The 25,307-nt window shown below is 36.2% G+C and overlaps 1 protein-coding gene across 6 annotated transcripts in view; it reads left to right on the forward strand.

Annotated features, from left to right (window-relative positions):
• Positions 1-25,307, forward strand: part of WRN (WRN RecQ like helicase) — a 149,765-nt gene that overhangs the window by 63,731 nt on the left and 60,727 nt on the right. For all 6 annotated transcript variants that reach the window (XM_023252444.2, XM_045055341.1, XM_045055343.1 and 3 more), the window contains 7 exons: positions 1,436-1,571; positions 3,358-3,433; positions 4,887-4,954; positions 5,243-5,351; positions 5,903-5,971; positions 10,414-10,496; positions 14,194-14,300. In XM_023252444.2, coding sequence (XP_023108212.2) covers positions 1,436-1,571; positions 3,358-3,433; positions 4,887-4,954; positions 5,243-5,351; positions 5,903-5,971; positions 10,414-10,496; positions 14,194-14,300 — 648 coding nt within the window. The remainder of the gene's footprint in view (positions 1-1,435; positions 1,572-3,357; positions 3,434-4,886; positions 4,955-5,242; positions 5,352-5,902; positions 5,972-10,413; positions 10,497-14,193; positions 14,301-25,307) is intronic.

The following is a 25,307-nucleotide window of genomic DNA, read 5'->3' on the forward strand; positions in this document are numbered from 1 at the left end:
TGAAATGAATACACTTTTAAAAAAGCTATTAAACGGGGTGGTGCCTGGGTGGCTCAGTCGGTTAAGTGGCCGACTTCGGTTCAGGTCATGATCTCGCGGTCTGTGAGTTCGAGCCCCACGTCGGGCTCTGTGCTGACAGCTCAGAGCCTGGAGCATGTTTCGGATTCTTTGTCTCCCTCTCTCTGACCCTCCCCTGTTCATGCTCTGTCTCTCTCTGTCTCAAAAATAAATAAACATTAAAAAAAAATTTAAAAAAAAAAGCTATTAAAGTCAAATATATTAAGTGGACGGTTTAATAAAAAGAGAAAATGAGAACTGTGCTTTAACAATTCTTCCTGTCACTTCTCAGTAAAAAACAAACAAACAAAAAAACAACAACAAAAAACCCATATAGATGAAACAATTTTGAAATATCCTAACATTCTTTAAATAGATAATCTTCATTTAGGGCAGAAAATCCAATATTGTCAAGCCAAAATAAAGAGTAGCTTTATTTCATATTTGTAATATTCCTTTCCTAAAATTATTACAATATTTTATTGTTGTTTTCACAATTCACATAAACACATGCACATAATTCACAAAAAATACATTTATTATTTGTTTATTGTTTAAATGTTATGCTGACACATGATATGGAGAAACTCATAAAATAATAGTCAAACCTGCATTTACCTCTTGGCAATTGAAAACATTGAAGTATGATAAAGGAAAAAATAGTTTAAAGTTTTTTTTAAACTTCGTTTATTTATTTTGAGAGAGAGAGAGGGAGAGAGAATCCCAAGTATGAAGCCTGGGATCCCACAGACTGTGAGATCATGACCAGGGCCGAAATCAAGAGTTGTTTGCTTAACCAACTGAGCCACCCAGGCACCCCAAGAAGAAAAGTTAAAAAAAAATTTTTTTTTTTTTAATTTTTTTTTCAACGTTTTTTATTTATTTTTGGGACAGAGAGAGACAGAGCATGAACGGGGGAGGGGCAGAGAGAGGGAGACACAGGATCTGAAGCGGGCTGCAGGCTCTGAGCTGTTAGCACAGAGCCCGGCGTGGGGCTTAAACTCCCGGACCATGAGATCATGACCTGAGCCAAAGTTGGACGCTTAATGGACTGAGCCACCAGGCGCCCCCAAGAAGAAAAGTTTTAAATTCAAATTTTATTCAAATTTTGGTAACTTTCCCCATAGGCAGTTCATTATATGCTATTAATGAACCCTGTTTATGCTGGAAGTATTCCATCTTTGGCCTTGTGCCTTACAAACCACTCTTGAGTACATATTTAAACCAGAGCACACATGTTCTTTTGTGAGAGTGGTTGCACATCTGTTAGCTTTGAACAAAATTGTAGGTTCTGTTAATAATACTCCTTTTGTGTTTGGTGAAAAAGATACGACACTGTCAATGGTTTTGCTTCTAAGGTTTCTTTTAAACTTCCCAGTCTTTAGAAAATCTAAATAGTGGCACGGCAGATTCAATTCATTCAAAAGGCATAAAAATGGACAGAAATCTGGGTGTTCCTTTTGAAGATGATGAAGATGAGTTTGAAACTATTAAAGAAGAAGGAGATGATGAAGGTATGTGCTGTAATATGTTTGCAGTGACTCACCTCTGGTATCTACCGCTGACTCTAATTTAGGGTCCAGTTTTTAAACACTTTGGAGGCAAGAATTTTGTGGCATATAATTAATAAGGTCCTAAAAACTTGTTATTAAGTCCCTTAGTGCTTTGGTCTTTATAAAGCATAATTCTTACTTTTAACAAAAGTGTCATAATAGAAATGTTGTGTTATTTGGCGCATATGGTGATGTGATGTGATGTGTATGTTATTTGGCGCATATGGTAATATATATATATTATATGTTCAAGAAATATATTTTATATTCAAAAAATTAATAGGAAATCATTAATAAGAATCCTTAATTACTTATATTGAACATTATCGTTAAAGACATAGATATAGTTTCTGTTCTTCAGGAATTTATTACTTAAAGCAAGTGGCACAATGTCAGATTGCAAAACAGACTAATTTTCATACTGTGTATGCCAACTATCATAAGGAATCCATGAAATGACCTCCTGTTATTCAAGCGTTAAGTAGCAGAATTCATTATGGCAAACCATGGGGTCTTCTCGTGAAGTAGAACACTCTCTAGAGTTAGATTCATCAATGTTATAATGTAGGAAAATTAACATAAATATTGTAGGTGGAAAGTATATGAAGATGGTAAAGAAAGTATTATTCTGTTTGTTTTCTTGTATTAAATCAAGGCATAGTATCTTCAAATCAATTTAGTTCTCTATTTGGAATTGTTAAAGCTGAGAAGTATAATAAGTTTTCATTTGTTTATAGGTAAATGGTCTTGATACTTTGCTCTTCTTGGCCACTCATGAACTGTTCAACCTGAGTAGAAAATAAAAATCAGTTGAATAAAAGTTAATGTAACTCCATTGTGCTAGGCAGTTAAAATTTTGGCCAAAGCGGGGCGCCTGGGTGGCGCAGTCGGTTAAGCGTCCGACTTCAGCCAGGTCACGATCTCGCGGTCTGTGAGTTCGAGCCCCGCGTCAGGCTCTGGGCTGATGGCTCGGAGCCTGGAGCCTGTTTCCAATTCTGTGTCTCCCTCTGTCTCTGCCCCTCCCCCGTTCATGCTCTATCTCTCTCTGTCCCAAAAAATAAATAAACGTTGAAAAAAAAAAAAAATTTTGGCCAAAGATTTGGTGGAGTGGTAACTAAAATAAGATTTAATTTTATCTCTGGATTTTATTTGTGACCATTTAATTTCTGATTACTATTAATTGAAAGTTGGTTGTATTATGACATTTGCATTGGTATATTGCTTGCCGTGGCTGGGTCTACATGTTACGTTTTAGAACTGTAGCAAATTCCAAAACACTGTTTTCTTATAGTGTTGGCAAAATGTGAACCACTTTGTAGTAGAACAACACAGTTCTAATCCTTGGTATTAGGTAATAATCAAAGTGTGTAACTGGAGTCATGACTAGTATCCAGAGGGCCAAATTAGTTGGATTTAAAAGACAGGAAACCGTAATCTTTGTTATTTATCACTGTATTCTTTAAAAAAAAACATTTTTTTGAGAGAGAAAGATAGTACACAGGGGAGGGGTAGAGAGTGAGGGAGAAACACAGAATCCAAAGCAGGCTCCAGGCTGTGTCAGCACAAAGCCTGATGCATGGCTCAAACTCAACTGTGAGATCATGACCTGAGCCAAAGTCAGACGCCTAACTGACCGAGCCACCCACGCGCCCCTCACCAAATTCTTTAAAAGAAGCCAATGAAATAAAAATTTTTATTCCCTATCACTTATATTTTAACGTAAATGCCATTTTACTTTTATTTTAAGACCATTCATTACCAGGACCTAATGAAATGCAAATTAATTTCCTCAAGAAGTACTTTGGCCATTCAAGTTTTAAACCGTGAGTATAATCTCTCCTAATTAAATTGCATATTCATAATTTTTTACACAAAGGAAAAATGGCAAATAGTCCATCCGTATAATAGTAATAGCACAACTTCACTGTAGTTTATATATTCCACACTGTATTTCCTGTGACTACAAAGTTATTTTAAAATAATATTTATATGAAATTCATATCTGCAAATTGTTTTTGTAAGAGAGGAAAATGGTTTTCTTTACCATAGAGAGTTCTGTGTAGAAACTAGTTTAAATACATCAATAAATTAATCTAACTTAACACTGACTTGTTTTTCATTAAATAAATATCTGTGTGTCTGTTTTGTACATCTTACTGTCCAAAGCATGCTGATATAATGGAAATTCATAAGACAACAGTTGGAAGAACAGTGATAATCTTACCAGTTTTAATGTATTCAAATGTATTTATGTCTAAGGGGCACATTTATAAGTATTAAAAGGAGATGAATAAAAATGAGATGAAGAACAAGTAAATTAATAAGAATGTAAAAATCTAGACTGGATTTTTCCTATTCTGGGAATTTAAAATTTAACCCATGGAGACATTTCTTTCCCTTTTTCTTTGATCTTAAATGTTTTTTTTATTAAACTATGTCCTACATACAGAAGAGTGCACACGAATGTACAGATGAATGAATTTTCACAAACTAGGCACCCTGTGTAACCAGCACTCACATAAGAAGAAATAGGTCATTATCAGCACATCAGAAGATCACCTTGCCTATTGATTTTTCCCTCAGTATTTTATTTAAAAATTTTCAAAGATAGTGTAAAGTTGAAAGAATTTTTTTTACTATGAATACCTGTATATTCAACATTTTACTATCCTTGCTTTATCATGTATTCATCTGTCACCTCTCTATCCATTCCTTAATCTATCCAATTTTAAAAATGCATTTCAAGGTAAATTGTGGACACTATTACACATCTCCTTAAGTACTTCAGCGTATAAATCATTAACTATAGCTATATATTTATGATTTATTTCTTTGATGTAAAATTTACATACGAGGAGATGGTCAAACCAGCCTAAGCCTTTGGTCAAATATGGAACATTAAAGTCATTCCAGAAAGTTCCCTCATTTCCCTTCTCAGGCAGTCCTTGCCCCTGGAGCATTTCTTTTATTAAATCAATGATGATTCTATTGGATTTCTGGTACGAAACTTAGAATTTATTTTATACTTTTGATATATGTAATGAAATTTAATGCATATACCAGTTGAAACTCGTAATTGTGAAATCAGCTTGAATGGGAGCTTGATCACATGGGACTCTTTGTTTTAAAGTTCCAGGGTTTATACATTTTTTGTATCGAAGCTCAAAAATGTAGAACAAATTCTGTTGGAGGTAGCGAAAAAATTAAACAGGTTTCAACTTGTCCTTGGGTTTTTTGTTAGTAAAACAAAATAGCCTTTTGCTTTTTACCCTGCAGGGTTCAGTGGAAGGTGATTCATTCTGTACTGGAAGAAAGAAGAGATAATGTTGTTGTGATGGCAACTGGTAAGCTGTACTCAAGCAATAATGTAGTCCTCTAAAATATAAAACTTAAAGGTTTTCAAGGGTGTAATCTTTCACTGTACTCTCAAAATATAAATACAAATGCAAATGATTTAAAATTCAGAAGAGAGGGATCTGAGATTAGATGCTCAAATTTATGCACGAATTAGCTGTTAGGAGGATAAGAGGATAAAATGTTAGTGGTTCATCTCAGCCAACTATGTTGTAAGAAGAAATCAAAGTACCAAGTCTTTATTTTTATTTCTATCAGTGTATTATTTTTATTTCCAGGATATGGAAAGAGTTTGTGCTTCCAGTTCCCACCTGTGTATGTAGGCAAGATTGGCCTTGTCATCTCTCCTCTTATTTCTTTGATGGAAGACCAAGTGCTCCAGCTTCAGTCAGTAATGTTTTCTTTTTCTTCCATGAAGGAAACATGTAATCTATCCTGTATGTTAAAATCTAGTTCCCAGTAACACATTTCTGTGAGTGTTGCTCTATCTTTATTAGTGATACATGACCCTTTGGTGGAAGGACTTACCTTCTTTCTTGAGTTCTCTATAATCCAAGACTACCAGATGGCCCCAGTAAAAATTTGTGTAACGGCAAACTCTAAGCCAGTTTACATCCATATCTCAAAAGTCTTTTCTCTTTTGGTTACCCTTACTCTTTAGCTTGATATGAAGTGTATACATGGAAGTATAATTTTAAGTTACAGAAACATTTTAAACCTCTTTAACTTGAGCTTACAATCTTTTTGAAAAACTTGCCTTAACAACTTGCTTTCTCATATGGCCTTCGAAGGAATTTGTTTATTAAATCAGTGAGTTATAAAAAGAATGAAGATTGCAAAGAAGAGGATTGTTCATCATTGTTTCTTTATTCCTTAAGAATTAAGTTGATATTTGTAGTGTGTACATGACTCCAGAATATTTGTTTTTCTTCTTATAGAATGTCCAACATTCCAGCTTGTTTTCTGGGATCAGCACAGTCAAAAAATGTTCTAGAGGATATTAAATTGTGAGTAACTTATATGATTTCTGATTAGGTGGTTGTGTCTATGATATGTGAGAGAATTTTGTACACAAAAGATTTTTATTTAATTCATGGACAAAATGTTCCTGATTAAAAAATGTACTTTGTTTTTTATAGCACATTTACAGAACTGATAATTAAAAAAATTTTTAAGACTTAAAAGAAACCTATTATTTTTAGTTCTTGGACTGTGAATTTAGCATTGTAGTCTTAGAATTGTAAAATTTTGGTTTTGAAAGTAGAAGTAGGAGAGTATGTATCTAGTTTTGTCTCATTGTTACAGACGAAGTTGAGGCCCAGAGCAAGTAATTTGCCTGAAGTCACTCGACGAATTCATGGCTGAGCATGGACTGGATTCTAAATCTCTTGCCCCACCAGTCCTATCATAGCATAATTTCTAACAAGGATAAAATCTCACATACACACAAAAATAATGTGTGTGTATGTATATTAACAATGTATATATCTTATTAATATACACACGTATACACATGTATTTACTGAGTTTTGATAAATGCATACAAATGTATAACCCAAACCCCTATCAAGATATAGAATGTTACTGTCACTCCAGAAAGTTCCTTCACGTCTCTTCCTATTCCATCTGTCGTTCTATCTCCATTCTAAAACGAATCACTAATTTTTTTCTACCATACTTTTGTCTGTTCTAGAACTTCATATAAATGGATTCATACAATAAAAACTTTTGTGTAAGACTTCTTTCATTCAGCAAAATGTTTTGAGAATCCTTCCTGTTGTTGCACGTATCCATAATTTTTTTGATATATCAGAATGAAACGTCATCGTATGAAAAGACCACAGTTTGTTTTTTCATTTCCTCAGCAGTAGATGCCTAAGCTGTTTGTAGTTCAGGGCTACTACTAATAAAGCTTCTGTGAACATTCCTATAAAATCTTTTTTAGAACATACGTTTTCTTTCTTTTAAACATTTTAAATTACCTTTATTGAGGTATAATTGCAATACAATAATTTTTACATACTTAAAATGTGTAATTTGGTGAGTTTGACGTATAAATACCGACAAAACCATCACTGCAATCCAGATGCTGACCCTTTATCCATCATCCTCAGTGTTTACTTACACCCTTTGTAATGCATTCCTTTCACTTATTCCTACCTTGTCTACCCCACTCACCAGGTAACTACTGATCTACTTTCTGCCACTCTAGATTAGCTTATGTCTTCTAAAATTGCACATGAACAGAACCAGCCATACAATATGTGCTCTTGTTTTGTCTGGTTTAAATCACACAGCGTAATTACTTTGAGATTCATCCATGCTGTTACATGTATCAATAGTTCATTCCTGTTTTATTGCTAACTAGATTACGTCATAAGGGTATTGTCATAATTTGTTTCATCTGTTCAACTGTTGATAGACATGGCATTGTTTCCAGTTTGGGGCTGTTACAAATAAAGCTGCTCTGAACATTTGTATGCAAGTCTTTGTATGGACATATGTTTTCATTTATGTGTTTATTGGTATGTGTTCATATGTGTTGATTGGTATAAACCAAGGAGTGGAATCACTGGATCATGTCGTGAATATATATTTAACTTTTTTTTCTGATTGAGATAAATTTACATAATAGTCATCATTTTAACCATTTTATACAGTTCAGTGGCTTTTAGTACATCACAATGTTTTACAACCATCTAACCGTCTAATTCCAGAACATTTTCATCACTCCAAAAAAACCTCAGTATCCATTACACAGTCATTCCCCAGTGTCCCCATCTCCCTCCCCCTTCAACCCCAACACCCTTTCAAACCACTAATCTGCTTTCTGTTTCTATGATTTGCCTACTCTGGACATTTCATATAAATGGACTCCTACAGTATGTGGCCTTTTGTGTCTGGCTTCTTTCACTTAGCATTAGTTGTCAGTATTTTATTTCTTTTTATGGATGAATAATATTCCATTGTACAGACATAACATGCTTTGTTTAACCATTCATTAATGGTGGACATTTAGGTTGTTTCCACTTCTGGCTGTTATGAATAATTGTACTACAAACATTAGTGTGTAAGTTTTTATATGAAGACTGTTTTCATCCTTTTGTGTATATGCCTATTAGTGGAATTGCTGGGTCATAGGTAATTCTATGTTGACTTTTTAAGAAACTGCCAGACTTTGTTGAGAGTGATTTGTACCGTTTTATATTCCCACTGGCAAGGTCTGAGAGTTCTAATCCCTCCTCCTCTCTGCCATTGCTTGGTATGGCCAGTCTTGATTTTAACCATTCTAATAAGATCTCAATGTGTTTTTAATTTGCATTTCTTTAATGACTACTGAATTTGAACATCTTTTCATGTCCTTTTGGGCCATCTGTAGATCTTCTTTTAGAAAGCATCTATTCACATCTTTTGCCCATTCTTTATCGTTGTCTTTTCCCTTACTGAGTTTTGGTAATCATTTATTTATTCTGAATACAAATTCTTTATTTGGTATATGCTTTGCCAACATTTCTAGTTTGTGACTTCTCTTGTCATTGTCTGAACTGTTCTTTTGAAGAGCAGCAGTTTTTCATTTTGAAGTCCAGCCTGTCAATTTGTTCTTTTATGGATTTTGCTTTTGGTGTGGAATCTAAGAAGCCTTTGCCTAACTCAGGATCACAGAGACTTTCTTTTATATTTTCTCCTAAAAGTGTTACAGTTTTAAGTTTTACATTTAGGTCTATAACCCATTTAATGTAAATTTTGTGTATTGTACCAGTTACTGATTACAACTTATTTTCTCTTAAGGATATCCAATTGGTTCCAGCTCTCTTTGTGGAAGATACTGTCCTTTCTCTATTGAATTGCCTTTGTACCTTTGTCAAAAGCAAAATGACTACATACATGTGGGTCTTTTGCTACAGTCTTTGTTCCATCAATCTGTTTGCCTATCTGGATTGGTGTCTTCATTACTGTAGCTTTGTAATAAGCCTTGAAATCAGGTAGTATAAGACTTCTGATTTTGTTCTTTTATTTCAAAGTTTTTTGTCTTTTCTAGGTCCTTTGTATTTCCTTAAGTATTTCAGTATATGTGCTGCCAAAGTGAACATTCCATAAGTATTTCAAAATTACCTTTTCAACTCAAATGCCAGTGGAATTTGATTGGATTTACCTTCAATGTAGATTTGTGTTGAATTAGTTGTCTTTATAATTATTATTACTACATTACGTTTAAGAAACTGAGGCACACTGAAGTTAAAATCACTTAGCTTGTAAGAAGTAAAATTGAGAGTCAAACCTTGGGCAGGCTGACATCAGAACTTGTTATTTATACTGTTTTCCTATGTTAATTAGAATATTGAATTAATTTCATGAGATTTAAAGCATATCTATTTTGTTCCTAATTGTTTTGTTGCTAATTCCTAATAAAAGCACTATGCCTAGCACACAGTAGATGAAATGTTTTAAAGTCTTTTTATATAGGAAATTAAGTTTTCGTTCTATTTAACTTTATGTCTTCACTTAGTAGAATGAAAAGGAGACTCTATATATTTTAAATGCCCTAGACCTAAACTTTATTACAAACATTGTTTAGTTAGGATTCTGTCTGCCCAGAATAGAAAAAAGTCAAGCTAGCTTAAGCAAATAATGAATTTTATATTAAGGATATAGGAATGTCTCATGGGTCACACTGAACACGAATTAGCCAGCCGTTAGGAAGAGACTTTGAATTGGGTATCAAAAATACAATAAAGCTTTTTTTTATCCATGGCCTCTCTGTGTCTCCTCAATTCTTCTCTCGGAGGAGATAAGCATTTTCTGCTTTTCTAGTCATAAGGTAGAGAAGACTGCCTTGCAGCTCCTTTTTTTCACAAATTACAGGTCTTGTCATTTGCAGAGACCGACTGGTTGTTCTTGGTTGGAACTCCAAATTCTAGGACAGAGACCAGTTGATGTGACATTGATACAGTGCTGAACCCTGGCCCAAGAAGATATATTTAGGCAAGAGAGCAAAATACGTAGGAGAAACGTGGGCACTATGGATTTAATCATGGGGAGGGAGTCGGTGGTAGGATAATGGGTTGTAATTCTCCAAGAAGGAGGATGGCATGTGGGTGGATTGCCAACACATAGAAGGTTTACCACAGGCTTAACTGTTTAACTCAAACACTATAGTTTTGGGGCTAAACTGCTGGAAATCAGGACCTGGCTTCTAATGTCACCTTAATGCTGAGGACTTCCTGAGTACTCTTTGCCACTGTTTATTTTGATGTGTTGAAGTAGAATCAGAGAACTAATACATGTGGATATATACACACACTTGTAATGTTCATTTAGTTTTGAGTGGTATAATGTATTATTTAAAAATTTATCAGGTATTATGGTTTTAAGTTGTAATTCATTGGATGATTGTTTTCTTTATTGTAGTATATTTCCTTTTCTATTTCTTTTTTTGTTTATTTTTCAGAGGCAAATATCAAATTGTGTATGTAACTCCAGAATTCTGTTCAGGTAACTTGAGCCTACTCCAGCAACTTGAGGCTAATATTGGTAAGTGGTATGATAGGATCTTTTTATAAGTGCTTATTTAATTGAGTTATCCTTTAATGTTAAATATATGAATGGATATTGGATTTCACTTCTGTTAAAGTTTATTCAAACATTATTTCCTCCAGGAAATCTCTGACTTTGCAACTTGGTGTCTTCCTTGTCTTATTCTAAGTACCTAAAATTCCTTCTGCCATAGAAATTAGGCTCCTGTGTTATAATTGCCTGTTTATAGATCTCTTTTCTTCTGCTAGACTGTAAACATTTTGGGGGCAAAAATGCCCTAGCGCAGTGCCTGGTACACAGTAGGAATTTAAATGTATTATTAAATAAATGTTGATTTTTAGATTCTGTGAAATTATAATTTCCTTTTTTTCATATTCTGAATCTGAATTAAATCAACCTAGTTGTTCTCCACTCTTGTTCATGAGAATCACTTTTCAAACTTGAGAACAATGTAGTATCCTCCAAACCTGAAAATTCTGATTCAACATGCCTGTGGTGGGACCCTGGCCCCTGTGGTTTTTCATGAGTGATTCTGATTTGTAGTCAAGGTTGAAAACCACAGTAACTTTGATTATTTGCCACCAGCGAGTGTGATTTTAAAAAGTTAGATAGTAAGTCAGAGCTTATTTCCTAGAAAATGTAAATACAGAATTAGTCAACAGCTGGTGCCCTATTTTTTTTTTTTTTTTTTTTTTTTGTACTTTAAAAATTTTTGTCTGCTTTTTTTTCCTTCTTGCTGGCTAGAATAAGCTATCCAAGAATTGCAATCATAGCGTAGCTCATCGTGCAAACATTCAGCTCAACTAACCAGTCTTAGTTTTCTAATATTATTTGGTCTCACTGAATAATTATATATTAAAATAATTCTGGGTAGGTAAATTTTCAACATTGCAACATCTCATTTAATGGTTAGTAGCATATACTTCTAGGAATGCATTTAATAATTTTTGTAACAACTTAATGAAAACAAATTTGTGTCTTTTTAGTATGTACTAAATACCAACAAAAGAATGAGGGCAGAAGTTAACATTTGATTAAATACGTTATCAAAGATATTACCAGTATCGTATCCCTTATTGGCATATTTTTGCCTTTCATGGAAGACAAATTTGGTGTGTCCTCTATTCAGTTGTGTGGAACTCTTCAGGATATTTCACTTCATATTAAGCCTAAATACCCTAGGTGTAGGAATTTTATCGTTTTCTACCAAAAGCTGGATCTGTGTTCATGGGGAGCTGCATATGTTTTGTTCCATTTCAGTATTTGCTTTGTTTCTGTGATGGAGTTAATTAGTTATTAGCTTAAAAATTTGCTTAGACCCTTTGACAACTAGTTCTGATTCTCTATTTTTATTTTTTTGTAATGGATTAAATTATAAACACTGCAGTCATTAGAACAGAATACTCTGCATAGGATGGATGAAAATGCTCGTTTTCGTTGATTCTCAATGTTGAACAAAAGGGCATAAATTCTTTTTGAAAGATTTTTCTTTGGCTTTTGTTTGCAGGAAATTGTAAAATGCTTGCAAAAGTGAATCTGCTCAGAATTCTGTTTGTACAGTAGTCTGACATTTAGCTAATCAGATTTATGCTTTTTATGTTACATTATTTAAGTAGTATGCATGTGTAACAGAAGCAGCAAACATAATGTTATATGGAGACTCCTTAAAACCAAACACACTTGTAATTGTCTTTTGACTTTAGAAATAAGGCTTGAGTGACAGATAAGCCAAAATGAAATATGTATAGGACTTGGGCAGACACTTGGACTTGCAAATTTAAAGTAAAAATCGTTGGGGCGCCTGGATGGCTCAGTCAGTCAAGTGTCTGACTCTTGGTTTTGGCTCAGGTCATGATCTCATGGGCTGTGAGTTTGAGCCCCACATCGTGCTCAGCACTGCTGGTGTGGAGCCTGCTTGGGATTCTGTCTCTCTCTCTCTGTGACCCTCTCTCTCTCTCTCTCTGTGACTCTCTCTCTCTCTCTCTCTCTCTCTCTCTCTCTCTCTCTCTCTGTGACTCTCTCTCTCTCTCAAAAATAAATAAATAAACATTAAAAAATATAAAGTTAAAGTTAGCAAAAGCTTGGTAAAACTGATGGTAGGGGACAAAGTTCAGCTCCATGAAGAGCTATTTAGTCAAACCTATAATTTTTTTTTCAAACCTATAATTTTAAGGAAGGTTTTAAAAGAGGAGCCATCATGTTTATTTTAACCTATTTCATTTAAAATCTGGGTCATTTAGTTTCTAAAGCCCAAATTAGTGGTAACATTGAATTTTTCCCAGTTACACAGTAGCAGCCAGAGAATTTTGATACTAATCAACCTGTATTCATATTTAGTAGGTTTACTGTTTTGCTTTCTCTTTCATCTCTGTTGTTATTTGGTAATCTCACTGAATTATAATTGTTTATTTGCTGGTCTGTCTCCTCTGGTGGAATCGTGAGCTTCTCAAGGTTACAGAGTACATTTTATTGATCTTTTCCTAGAAGAGCGTTTGGATCAGAGTGGGCATTTAATAACTGTAATAGTTTAGTGTTTTTGTTTTTTTAATTCGGCTTTTATGCCAGGCCCTGTCTTAGCATTTTAAGTGAATGATCTAATTTAATCTTCAGAGTAAGTAAAAAATGTTAAGTACTATTATTTTCTACCTTTTATTTGTGGGAAATTGACCATCGGAAACTTAAGTAACTTGTTTAAGTTAATACAAATGTTAGTGCTGGAGCCAGGTTCTGCATCCAGGTAGTCTGACTCTAGAACACATATTTGTAATTGTCCTCCTAATGGCAGAAAATGATTAATACTCAAATAAGTATCAAGTGGTGATCATCTGCATTGAAGGACAAAATTATTTTTGTCTTAAGTATTAATTTGGTAATGGAAGGCGAAAGCACTACTGTCATTACTTTGAAATATCTAAAGACATTTTAATGGATGGTTATACAATAAAGCCTGTTCTGAAATGTATTAGTACACACTACTGATTCTGTTTCAATGTGGGTGTGTGGTGGGGGGCAGAGTGGAGGGGTTGCTAGGGAAGGAAAGAACGAATTACGTTCCTTTTTACCTGCATGGTACATACTGAGATTTAGTTCTTACCATCTTACAATAGAAAATGTGGATGTCATCCTGTCTTCCAATATTGGCATTTCAGAGGAACTCTCTGCAGTACGATATGTGATCAGTCATGGACAATGATGTGCTTCATCTCAGTAGGAATGTGCTCTTTCTGTCTCTTTTGATAGCTAATCGATAAGATAAAATTGAAAGTATTACCAAAGAGAGAGAGAGAAAAAAAAGCAGCTCTTCTTTTTTAAGACAGTATCATTGCAAGTGGTTCATGAGTGATAGTTTTGAGGGCAAAGTAATAGTAAGTAATTCATTTCTTTGAGGAATAATGATGAAAGCTGAAATCTAATAAATAATGTTGTTTGAATGTTGTTTGAATCAATGTTTCCTTCTTTTATCCATGTGCCTTTATCCATGTTTCTCCCATCCTCTGTTTCATAATGATTTTTGGTGTTACCTGATGTTGTTTATGCTTATATTTTTATATGAACCAAATACTTGGATTTGAGTTATTTATTTTCCTTTCTGTGATATTTATATATTTGAAGTAAAGGTGATAATTGATTTAGATGAATTTATTGCTTCTTTTTAAACTTTATTTTCCCCATTTTTATATTTTTCACTTTATAGGTATTACACTTATTGCTGTGGATGAGGCTCACTGTATTTCTGAATGGGGACATGATTTCAGGAATTCATTCAGGACTTTGGGCTCCCTAAAGAAAGCACTCCCCACGGTAAACTTGCCAAGTGCGGTGTCTTGAAATGACGTTCTTAACCAAGGAGAGTCCAGGATTGGGGAATTGTTATTAGGCTGAGGGCTTCTCTATGAAGGGCAAATGGATGGTGTAAGCAGAGGAAAGATTTAAAAAAAATTCTGACTTTGACTTTCTTCTAAGGTTGGCATATAATTTATTGAGGTATACCACAAAGCAGAGATTGGTATACTTTTACTGAAAGAACCAGATAATAAATATTTTAGGCTTTATGGGCCATGTATGGTCTTTGTCCATATTTTTCTTTGTTTTTTTTTTTTCACAACCGTTTAAAAATGTAAAAACTGGGTCACCTGAGTGTCTCAGTAGGTTAAGTGTTTGACTTTTGCTCAGGTCATGATCTCTCAGTTCGTGAGTTCGAGCCCTGCACTGTCATTGCAGAGCTTGCTTGGAATTCTCTCTCTCTCTCTCTCTCTCTCTCTCTCTCTCTCTCTCTCTCTCTCTGTCCCTCCTACCCCCTCTCTCAAAACACATAAATAAAGTTTAAACAGATGTAAAAATTATTTTCTTGTGGGCCATAACAAGGCTATGGGCCATATTTGACCTGTAGAACATAGACACTACTTAAAAAAAAATTTTTTTTTTAACATGTATTCATTTTTAAGAGATAGAGAGCATGAGTGGGGGAGGGCAGAGAGTGAGGGAGCCACAGAACCTGAAGCAGGTTCCAGGCTCTGAGCTGTCAGCACAGAGCCCGATGCTGGGCTTGAACCCACGAACTGTGAGATCGTGAGCTGAGCTGAAGTCAGATGCTTAACCAACTGAGTCACCCAGGTGCCCCGACAGACACTACTTGAGAACATATTTAGGTCTCCCATGCTGTCTCAGTGAGGTGTTATGTAATGTCCTTTTCCTCTAGGATGCTGTGAAAGCATGGTTATCTTTTCTTGCATCATATTGAAAACCTGAAAAATGAACTAAAGAGGTTTTAATAAAGTTTTTAGTATTAGAACTCCACTTCTTCCCTAATTATAAAGAAGAGCAAATTTCTGAATAAGTACATGAATGGCATGTTTTATATGAATGGCTTGAAAACTGAAAGTAATGGCAACAGTTTATTTTTTATATTAATTATGGATTCACAGGCAGTTGTAAAAAAAAAAAATGTACAATGGGGGTCTGTGTACCTTTCACACAATGTCCCCAATGGTAACATCTTGCGTAAGTGTAGTACAGTGTCAAAACTAGTTAGTCTCCACAGTTTATACTTATTTCACTGGTTTTATAAGTACGCGCGCGCGTGTGTGTGTGTGTGTGTGTGTGTATTCTGTACAATTTTATCCCATATGTAGATTTGTAAAACTATCCCGGCAGTCAAGATACACAACTGCTCCATTAACACAAGCCTCCTGAAGCTGTTCTTTTCCAGCCGTCCCCCCATCCCCCCCATCCCTAACTTCTTGAGAATGTTCTATAAATGGAATCGTACAGTCTGTCACCTATTTGAATTGTCTTTTTCCACTCAGCATAATTCCCTTGAGATCCACCCAAGTTGGTGTGTAAATCAAAAGTTCCGTTTTATTGCCGCATAGTATTCTATTGTGTGGCTGTACCACAGTTAGTTTAACCATTTGCCTGTTGAAGAACTTTTGTGTTGTTTCCAGTTTTTGCCTTTTACGAATAGTGCTGCTGTGACATTTGTGTACAACCCAGAAGTCCTTCATTTGGCAAGTGTGTAAACAAACTGTGACCATAAGTTTTTATTTCTTTAGGGCAGATGCCCAGGAATGCAGTTGCTGGTCCTATAGTAAGTGCATGTGTAGGTTTTTTTTTTTTTTTTAATGTTTATTTATTTTTGAGAGAGAGAGAGCACGAGCAGAGGAGGTGCAGGGAGAGAGGGAGACACAGAATCCAAAGCAGGCTCCAGGCTCTGAGCTGTCAGCACAGAGCTGGACACACGGCTCGAACTCACGGACCGCAAGATCATGACCTGAGCGGAAGTTGGGCACTCAACCAACTGAGCCACCCAGGTGCCCCATATGTAGTTTTTTAAGGAACTGCCAAACTGTTTCCCAGAGTGGCTTTACCATTTTACATTCCTGCCAGCAGTGTTTGAGTGACTCAGTTTCTCTCCATCCTTGCCAGCATTTGGTGTTAGCCATTTTTTTTTAATGTTCATTTATTTTTGAGAGAGAGAGAGAGAGAGGGAGAGAGAGAGGGATGGAGTGTTGGAGTGAAATGGAGGAGAGCAGAGAGAGAGGGAGAAACAGAATCTGAAGCGGCCTCCAGGCTCCAAGCTGTCAGCCCAGAGCCCAATGCAGGGCTCAAGCTCATGAACCACGAGATCATGACCTGAGCCGAAGTTGGACGCTTAACTGACTGAGCCACCCAGTTGCCTCTGTGTTAGCCATTAAATACAGTTTTTAAAAAAATCTTATTTTAGAGAGAGAGAGCATGAGCAGGAAGAGAGGCTGAGGGGGGGAGAGAGAGAGAGAATCTTAAGCAGGCTTCATAACCAGTACACAGTCCCACCTGGATCTTGATCCCATGACCCTGGGATCATGACCTGAGCTGAAAGCAAGAGTCAGACACTCAACTGGCTGAGCCACCCAGGCACCCCATATATGGTTAGCCATTTTGATAAGTGTGGAGGATTAGCCTGTTGTGTTTTTAATTTGCATTTCTTTAATGGCTGATGATGACATCTTATATACTAATTGCCTCTTTTGTGAAATCCCTGATTTAATTGGATTTGTCTATTTATTTATGTATTTATTTTTACTATTGAAAGTGTTTTATTGTAGATAGGTATGAATCCTTGGTCAGATACATGGTTTGTAAATATTTTCTTCCAATTTGTAGCTGTTTTTCATTTTCTTCAAAGTGTTTTTCACATGGCAAACATTTTTAGTTGTGATAAAGTCCAGTTCATCAGTTTTTTCTTGTATTGTGCTCTCCACCTAACCCTAGATCCTGAAGATTTCAAGTCCATGATGCATTTTGAGTTATATTTCGTGTAATGTGTGAGGTTTAGATTGAGGCTCATTTTTTTGCCTGTAGATGTCTATCTAGTTGCTTGAAACCAGTTGTTGAAATGTCTGTCTGTCCCTCTTCTATTGAACAGCTTCTGACACTTTGTTAAAAATCATTTGGGTATATTTGGATGAATCTATTTCTGGGTTCTCCAGTCTACTATATTAATTTTGAATGAATAAACAAGGTCGACTTATGTTTAGGTTTGCCACATAGTAGTGAAGCTATCACATATGTCGTCAGAGTCCAAGATTTAACAGTTGTGTGACTAAACTTAGAAAAACAGAGATTGAAAGAAAGAAAGAAAGAAAGAAAGAAAGAAAGAAAGAAAGGAAGGAAGGAAGAAACACCAAGATTGTTTGTTATTCTTTTGGTAGAGTGTAGTTCATTTCCATTGCATATTAATTATGCTTCTAGGTAGCAGAATTTTTTTTTATGTTTATTTCTGAGAGACAGAGAATGAGCAGGGGAGGAGCAGAGAGAGAGGGAGACAAGAATCTGAAGCAGGCTCCAGGTTCTGAGCTGTTAGCACAGAGCCCAACATGGGGCTCAAATTCATGAACTGTGAGATCATGACCTGAGCTGAAGTTGTACACTTAATCAACTGAAGCACTCAGGCACCCCTAGGTAGCAAAATTGAGAGCTTCTTTTTGTTAGCTCTTCTCATAAAAATGTGGTTAGAACAGACATTAAAATAAAATAAAGTAAAAACAAGAAAAAACCTTGAATGTACCAGTTACAAGTATACACTGAGAGAGAATCAAACTAGACTGAATTGAGCTCCAACTATGGGACTGGCCCTGGGGTCGATGCTTTCGTCTTGGTTAAGCATCACAACAAGCCAGCAAGATTATTATCTTGATTACCGTCTTGAAACAGTTTTTCACCTGTCACCAAGTTAGCAGATTCTCCTGGTTCTCTTCCTTCCTTCCTGTCTCTTCATACTTGCTTGTTTCATCTAAGCTCCCTGCACTTTTAACATTGGCCTGCCTGAAACCTTAGTCCTTGGACTTAATTCTCCTCCTTATTTGCACTTACCCACCTAGGTCATTTGATCTAACATACGGCTTTAAATACCATCTATATGTTGACAACTCCCAAATTTATATCCTCTGACTCAGTTAATACCAGCAAGGTGTGAGTGATCCAGTTTCTTTGCCTCCTTGCTAGCATTTGGTATTATCACTATATTTATTTTAGCCACTTTATAAAATACACACACACACACACAGACACACACACACACACACACTTATTTAAATGTAACTGCCTACTCAACATCACTCTACTTAGATACTTAATAGACATTTCAAACTTACTCTTGAGAGAGAGAGGTAGAGAGCAAGCATGGGCAGAGAAAGAGAGGGAGACAGAATCCCAAGCAGGCTTCACACTGTCAGCACAGAGCCTGTTGTGGGACTCGAACTCACCAACTGTGAGACTGTGACCTAAGCTGAAACCAAGAGTCAGATACATGACCGACTGACCCACCCAATGCACCCCTCCCCCATGTCATTTAATAGCAGTCTATCCTTCTGGTGCTCGGGCCAAAAATTTTCAACTCTTTGAGGTTCCTGGGTGGCTCAGTCAGTTAAGCGTCCGACTCTTGGTTTCCGCTCAGGTCATGATCCATGGTTCCTGAGATAGAGCCCTGAATTGGGCTTCTCACTGGCAGTGCAGAGCCTGCTTGGAATTCTCTTCCTCTTTTCCCTCTCTCTCTCTCTGTCTCTTTCTCTTCCCTTCCCTCACTCTCTCTCAAAATAAATAAACTTAAAAAAATTTTGCAACTCTTCCTTTTTTCTCATACTCTACCTCCCCCATGTTTATGTATTTATTTATTTTAAATGTTTTTATTTATTTATTTTTGAGAGGCGGTGGGCCGGAGGGGGGCGGGTGCAGAAAGAGAAAGGGAGAGAGAGGATCCCAAGAGAGAAGATTTGTTCGGACAGAGCTCAACTCGGAGCTTGAACTCATGACCTGAGCTGAAATCAAAAGTCAGGTGCTTAACCCAGTGAGCCACTTGGACGCCCCTCCACCCATTTAAACAGTGAGGAAATCTCATGAGATCTTCAGGATATGTACAGAATCTAATAATTTCTGTCTTGATCTCTGTCACCGCCCTCGTACCAGCCACCATCTCCATCTCCCTGCAGCAGTAGCCTCCTCGTTGGTCTTCCTCCTTCTACTCATTCCCTCTTTCAGTCTATTAACCCAGCATCTAGAGTGATCCTTTTAGAATAAGTCAGATAGGTTATGTCTTCTGCTGAAAATCCTCTAGCAGTGGACCTTTCTCTCTAAATAATGACAGAACTCACTACCATGTCTTATGTGGTCTGGTCTTTCATCTTGTCTTTGACTTGATTCTCTACTTGTCTCCTCATTTGCTGCGTCCTGACCACATTCTCTTTGATATTCTTCAACGGAGCATGCTCTCGCAATAGGGCTTTGTTCCCGCTCTTCCCTCTCCCTGAATACTCTTCACCCAGATAATTCACATGGGGTGATCCCTTACTTCTCTCAGGTCTTTGCTGAAATACTACTTTTTCGTTTAGGCCTCCTGGGTCATCATATTAAATTTTTAAATCAATTCCTCCCTCCAGCATTTCAATATTCCTCCTATTCCTTTGCTGTTTTTTAAAAGCACTTAACCACTGTTTAACTTACTGTGTTACATTTTGTCTATTGTCTGTGAGTCCCCACTAGGATATTCTCTGTGGGGACAGGCTGTTGATAATCTTGCTCGTATCATCAAGAATAGGACTGGGCACATAGTGGATGCTCCATAAAATACTTGGTTAAATGAATAAATGAATTCTGATGAGAAAGCCAAGAATCAGAGAAGTCCCCTAGTGGTGGAGTTGGGCCGTAGTTTCACAGTGGGACACTGCTAGTTTCTCAAACAAGTGATTTGAAAGAAGTAAAAAAAACATAGGTATAGTTTCTGCTCTGAAGTAGCTCATAGTCCAATAAAGGAGTTTAGATCTGTACCTATAAAAGTAGAAACAATAGTACCAAACAGTAAATGGTGTGTAGAACAGTACAAATATTAATAGAATAGATTAATAGAGAATTAGTTTAGATTAATAATAGATTAATATAGAATTAATATAGAATTCTATAGAATAGAATTAATATAATAGAAATATTAGCAGTGTTAATAGTAGTTAGTAGTATAATAGAGGAAAAAGATGTATGTGTGGTAAAAGTCAGTGGGTTCAGTGTGCCTCAAGGTCTGCTTTCCATTAATTTAGAATGGTTTAAAGTAAGCTTTTGGAAAATAGGAAGATTGCTTTCTGTAATCCTTTCCCAGGCCTTTGATTCCAAAAGGATTGTGTTAGAGGAGTTTTAAGTATTTTATGCAGTTCTTAAACACTTTTCAGTGGTGAATTAAATCTTTTATTCTATCTGGCTGTGGACTCCATTGGATCATTTTCATTTCTTGTGATGGTTCAGTATAGCACAGGGTGTTTGTCAAGCAATGGCTGAGAAAACCTTTCCCCCTAGTGTTTTCACAAATCCTGCTGATTAGCTAGGTGGCGAGAAATGCCACCTGGTGGTTGTAGGACTCTCATTTTCCTCACGGTTGTCTGTGCTTTTCTCCTCTTTCTAGTTACAGTCACACTGGGACAGCTGATGCAGCTTCACACCATATGATTTCAATGAGTTTAAAAATAGCAAAGAAATCACTGAACCACTTGGCATAAAGATTCCCATGTGGAGAGAATGAGACAAAGTGAGTCTCAGAAAGAGCAACCAGGCAGAAAGCTATACACCAGTCTTAAAATTCTCTAAGATTCAAGGAGAAGGAACCGTGAGATCCGTGAGACATGTTGATTCTTTCCATTCCTCCCTCCCCCAGCCTTTCCCAAAGATGGCATGCAGGCACTCAGTAATTACTTGGACTGAGTGAATGGCTGCATGAATGAAGCATGATATTATGCAGTACCAAGTGAGAATTAGCAACACGACCCAAATTTAGAAGCAGATGGAATAGTCCTACTTCTCTGAATCTGTAGGTGCTATACCATTGAAGTCTAGGACTGAATCATTCCTAAATATATAGTCATAAGATTAACTTATATTTTTTTGCCTGTTTTAACAAAACCTGGTACTTATTTCCAAAGAAGCCAAAATTTCCAACTTAAAGAGTAAGAGTTTTCATGAATTAAGAACTTGATATGACTAGGTGACACCATAATTTATTGCCTAAATCAGTTTGCTTTGGAATGTTAGAGATTACAAGCTATTAATATTTATGCTGTGAAGACAGCATAAACCAGAGTGTCCCTGGAAACCAGGATGTGTGATCACCTGTCTCATAACCAGCCTGTGTGCTATTTCCAGGCTTCACTCTCATTTATAAATTTTAAACATCATAAGGTACCACAGACTTCTAAGAGAACAGATTCTATTCATTTCTGAAGTGGAAGGAAACAACTATTTTCTTTTAATTTAATATATTCCAGGGACACCTGGGTTGCTCAGTTGGTTGAGCGTCCGACTTTGGCTCGGATCATGATCTCACAGCTTAGGGGTTGGAGCCCCACATTGGGCTCTGTGCTGACAACTCAGAGCCTGGAGCCTGCTTCGGATTCTGTGTCTCCTTCTGTGCTTCTCCCCTGCTCGTGCACTCGTTCTCTCTCTCTCTCTCTCAAAAATAAATATTAAAAAAATTTTAAAAATTAATATATTCCATTACTTCTATTTTCTAGTTGTGGAAGCAGCATTCTTAACTGTGACTGACTTTCTAGAGTGCTTGAGGCGAAAGAGTGCATTTACGGTGATTTTTTATCATTAGCGGGTCGCTGGCATAGGGCATTTCTAGTGGCAACATGGGAATTTTGAGTTAGAAGACAGTCTAACATTGTGGAGCCCAGTACATATATTTTAGAGAAAAAAACCGAGGCCAAGAGAAGCCCTCGCCGAAGTCAGTGGCAAATCTTGGATTAGCGCCTAGGGCTCCGGAATTCTTGTGTAGAATTCTTTCCCATTATGCGATGACAACATCAGTAATGGCTGAAACTTTTCGGGTGCTTACTGTGTACCATGCATTATGTGCAGCACATTACATGTCCTGTTGTCCTCTGGTCTTCACAGTGACTTTATGAGATTGCTGTTATTGTTGCCATTTTATAGATGAGGAAACCAAAGTTTAGAGAGTGAAATAAACAGCTCAAAATCTCACACCTCGTTAGTGACAAAAAAGACAGGATTTGAACTCGGGCAACTGACTACATCAGATATTTTTCACTACCATGCTGCTCTTTTGCCTGACTTTTCTATTAACTTCTTCAAGAGGTGTCCTGTTCCATTGCTTAATTTCTTATTTTCAGAAATGCATTGCCTATTCACTCATACATTATACTGTTTAGAAAAACAGACCATACCCTTTTATTCTTTGTATCCTGAAAACATCTGTCTTTCTCTGCATATGTAGTTAAGCAACAAGTATTTTCTTAGTGCATTTATGAATTGTTTGAATAAAGCACTTAAGTTGATGAAAATGCTTTGTTGTTGTAAGGGTGAGAAGACATTCCTCAGGGCACCTGGGTGGCTCAGTCGATTAAGCTCAGTTTGTGAGTTCAAGTCCCGTATTGGGCTCTGTGCTGACAGCTCAGAGCCTGGAGCCTGCTTCAGATTCTGTGTCTCCCTCTCTCTCTGCCCCTCACTCACTCACACTCTGTCTCTTTCTCTCAAAAAAAAAAAAAATAAACATTAAAAAAAAAAAGGGAGAATGTACATGTCCTAGGAGCTTCTAATGTTTGAACTTTCCATATATATGTATATATATTCTCTAAGCTTGGTTAGAGAAACTAAATTCTTTATAAATTGGCCTATTCATTTATAAGTTGTTATAGATGGCACTCTCTAACTTCAGAGAACAGTCTGATTATAAGCCAAAACTCAAGGAAGTTAATTTGGGGGGTTAATTTTTAAATAATTTAATTAAAAATTTTAAATTTAATTAAAACATTTAATGATACTTAACACATTTAGGGGCACCCGAGTGCTCAGTTGGTTAAACATCCAACTCTTGACATCAGCTCGGCCCCATAATCTTGTGGTTTGAGGGTTCGAGCCCCATGTTGGACTCTGTGCTGGCAGCATGGAGCCTGCTTGGGATTCTCTCCTCCCCCCCCCCCCCCCCCCCCCCCGCTCCAGAGAGAGAGGTTGCTCTCAATCTCTCTTTCTCTCTCTCAAAATAAATAAATAAACATTAAAAAATACTTAACACATTTAAATAATTTCATAGAATTTAAGGATAGAGAATGCAAAAATGCAAATAACTGGGTCGCACTGGTTGTGGTCTCTTTTTTTTTTTTTTCCATTAAAAAAAACTACTTCCAGACTTCATTTTTTTATATGAGCTTTGAGATAATTAAAAAAAAAATTTTATAATGCTTATTTATTTTTGAGAGAGAGAGTGCAAGCTGGGGAGAGGCAGAAAGAGGGAGACACAGAAACAGAATCAGGCTCCAGGCTCGGAGCTGTCAGTAGACAGCCCAACGCAGGGCTTGAACCCACAAACCGCAAGATCATGACCTGAGCCCTAGTTGAATGCTTTAACCACCTGAGCCACCCAGGTGCCCCGAAATAATTTGTAATTCAGTAAAGCTATATTGATTGTAAAAGTACTTTGTAGTGTTTAGTAAATTGTATCTTGTTTTCCAAATTCTATAATTGCTTTTTTACAAATTGCCCATAAACTTTCACTTACATGAGGATGATTGCTTAAACTGATTTGTGAGTTACATGCAGGGCATCTAAAGAGCTATTTTCTGAGGATATCATTTATTCTGTTTGTAAGAGACCACAAAAAGTATTTTTAGAAAGTTGTATTCTTGGATATAGAACAGCTTAATGATTTAGGAAGAACTTGAAGACTTACTCCATTTTTTTCTGAATATAAAATAATAGCATAATTAATTATAGCTCCCTGTGATAATAGGGACAAAAATATTGAATATAGTTTCATGGGAGATATATTGTTATTCTACTTTAGAATTTCTGAAAGATTACATATTCATGTTTTTCTTAGTACCTTGCATGTCTCCTGTTTTGGCTGCTAACCTTTTAAGTTAAGTCTTTTCTAGACTAAAAATAGAACATGAGTTGGTTGCTGAAGGAACCAATTAATAATAGATGTTTCATTTTATGTACTCCTCTTATGTATTGTATGCAATCATTAACTTAGTGAACTGGAGAGAGGTTATCCAGGTCATTAAGAGCTGTGTTTCTAGATCTGAGAAGCCATAAACCAATATATACAATATAGGAGACAAAAAAAAAAAAAAAAAAAGACTTACTGCTTTGTATAGTTAGATTTTCAGTGAATGAAAGGGTTTATGATTTGTGAATCACAGATTAATAAAAAATAAGGTATAACATATGACTTATATCAGCACTATTATAAATATAATAAATGTTTACAAAATAATAAATGAAGAGTTAGATAGCTAATAAGTAGGTAGATTGTATTGAAAAATCGTATGGATTTAGTGTTTTATTTAAGTGATTTATGATTTTTTTAAGATTTTTTTAATGTTTATTTTGAGAGAGTGAGTTCGTGTATGCACACAAGTGAGGGAGGTGTGTGTGAGAGAGAGAGAGAAATGGTGGTGGGAGAGGGAGAGAGAGAGAGAGAGAGAGAGAGAGAGAATCCCAAGCAGGCTCCTCACTGTCAATGCAGAGCCTGATGCAGGGCTTGATCTCACAAATGGTGAAATCATGACCTGAGCCAATGTCAAGAGACAGATACTTAACCAACTGAGCCACCTAGGTGCCCCAAATGATTTCTGATTTTTAAAAAGTAAATGTATTATGAAGGCTGAGAAACAAGTAAGTAGGAAGTTTTCTTTTTCTTCTTTGAAAAAGTAATTTTAAAGTTATATTTTTAACATTGTTCCTCATATAATTGTTGTCCAGTCTCTTTGTAAGAAGATGGTAGAAATGTTAGGAAGTAATGAGTGCTCTCCTTTCTGACAAATCAGTTTT

This window comes from Felis catus, chromosome B1 (genome assembly GCF_018350175.1).
Source record: "Felis catus isolate Fca126 chromosome B1, F.catus_Fca126_mat1.0, whole genome shotgun sequence".
Taxonomy (NCBI): Eukaryota; Metazoa; Chordata; class Mammalia; order Carnivora; family Felidae; genus Felis; species Felis catus.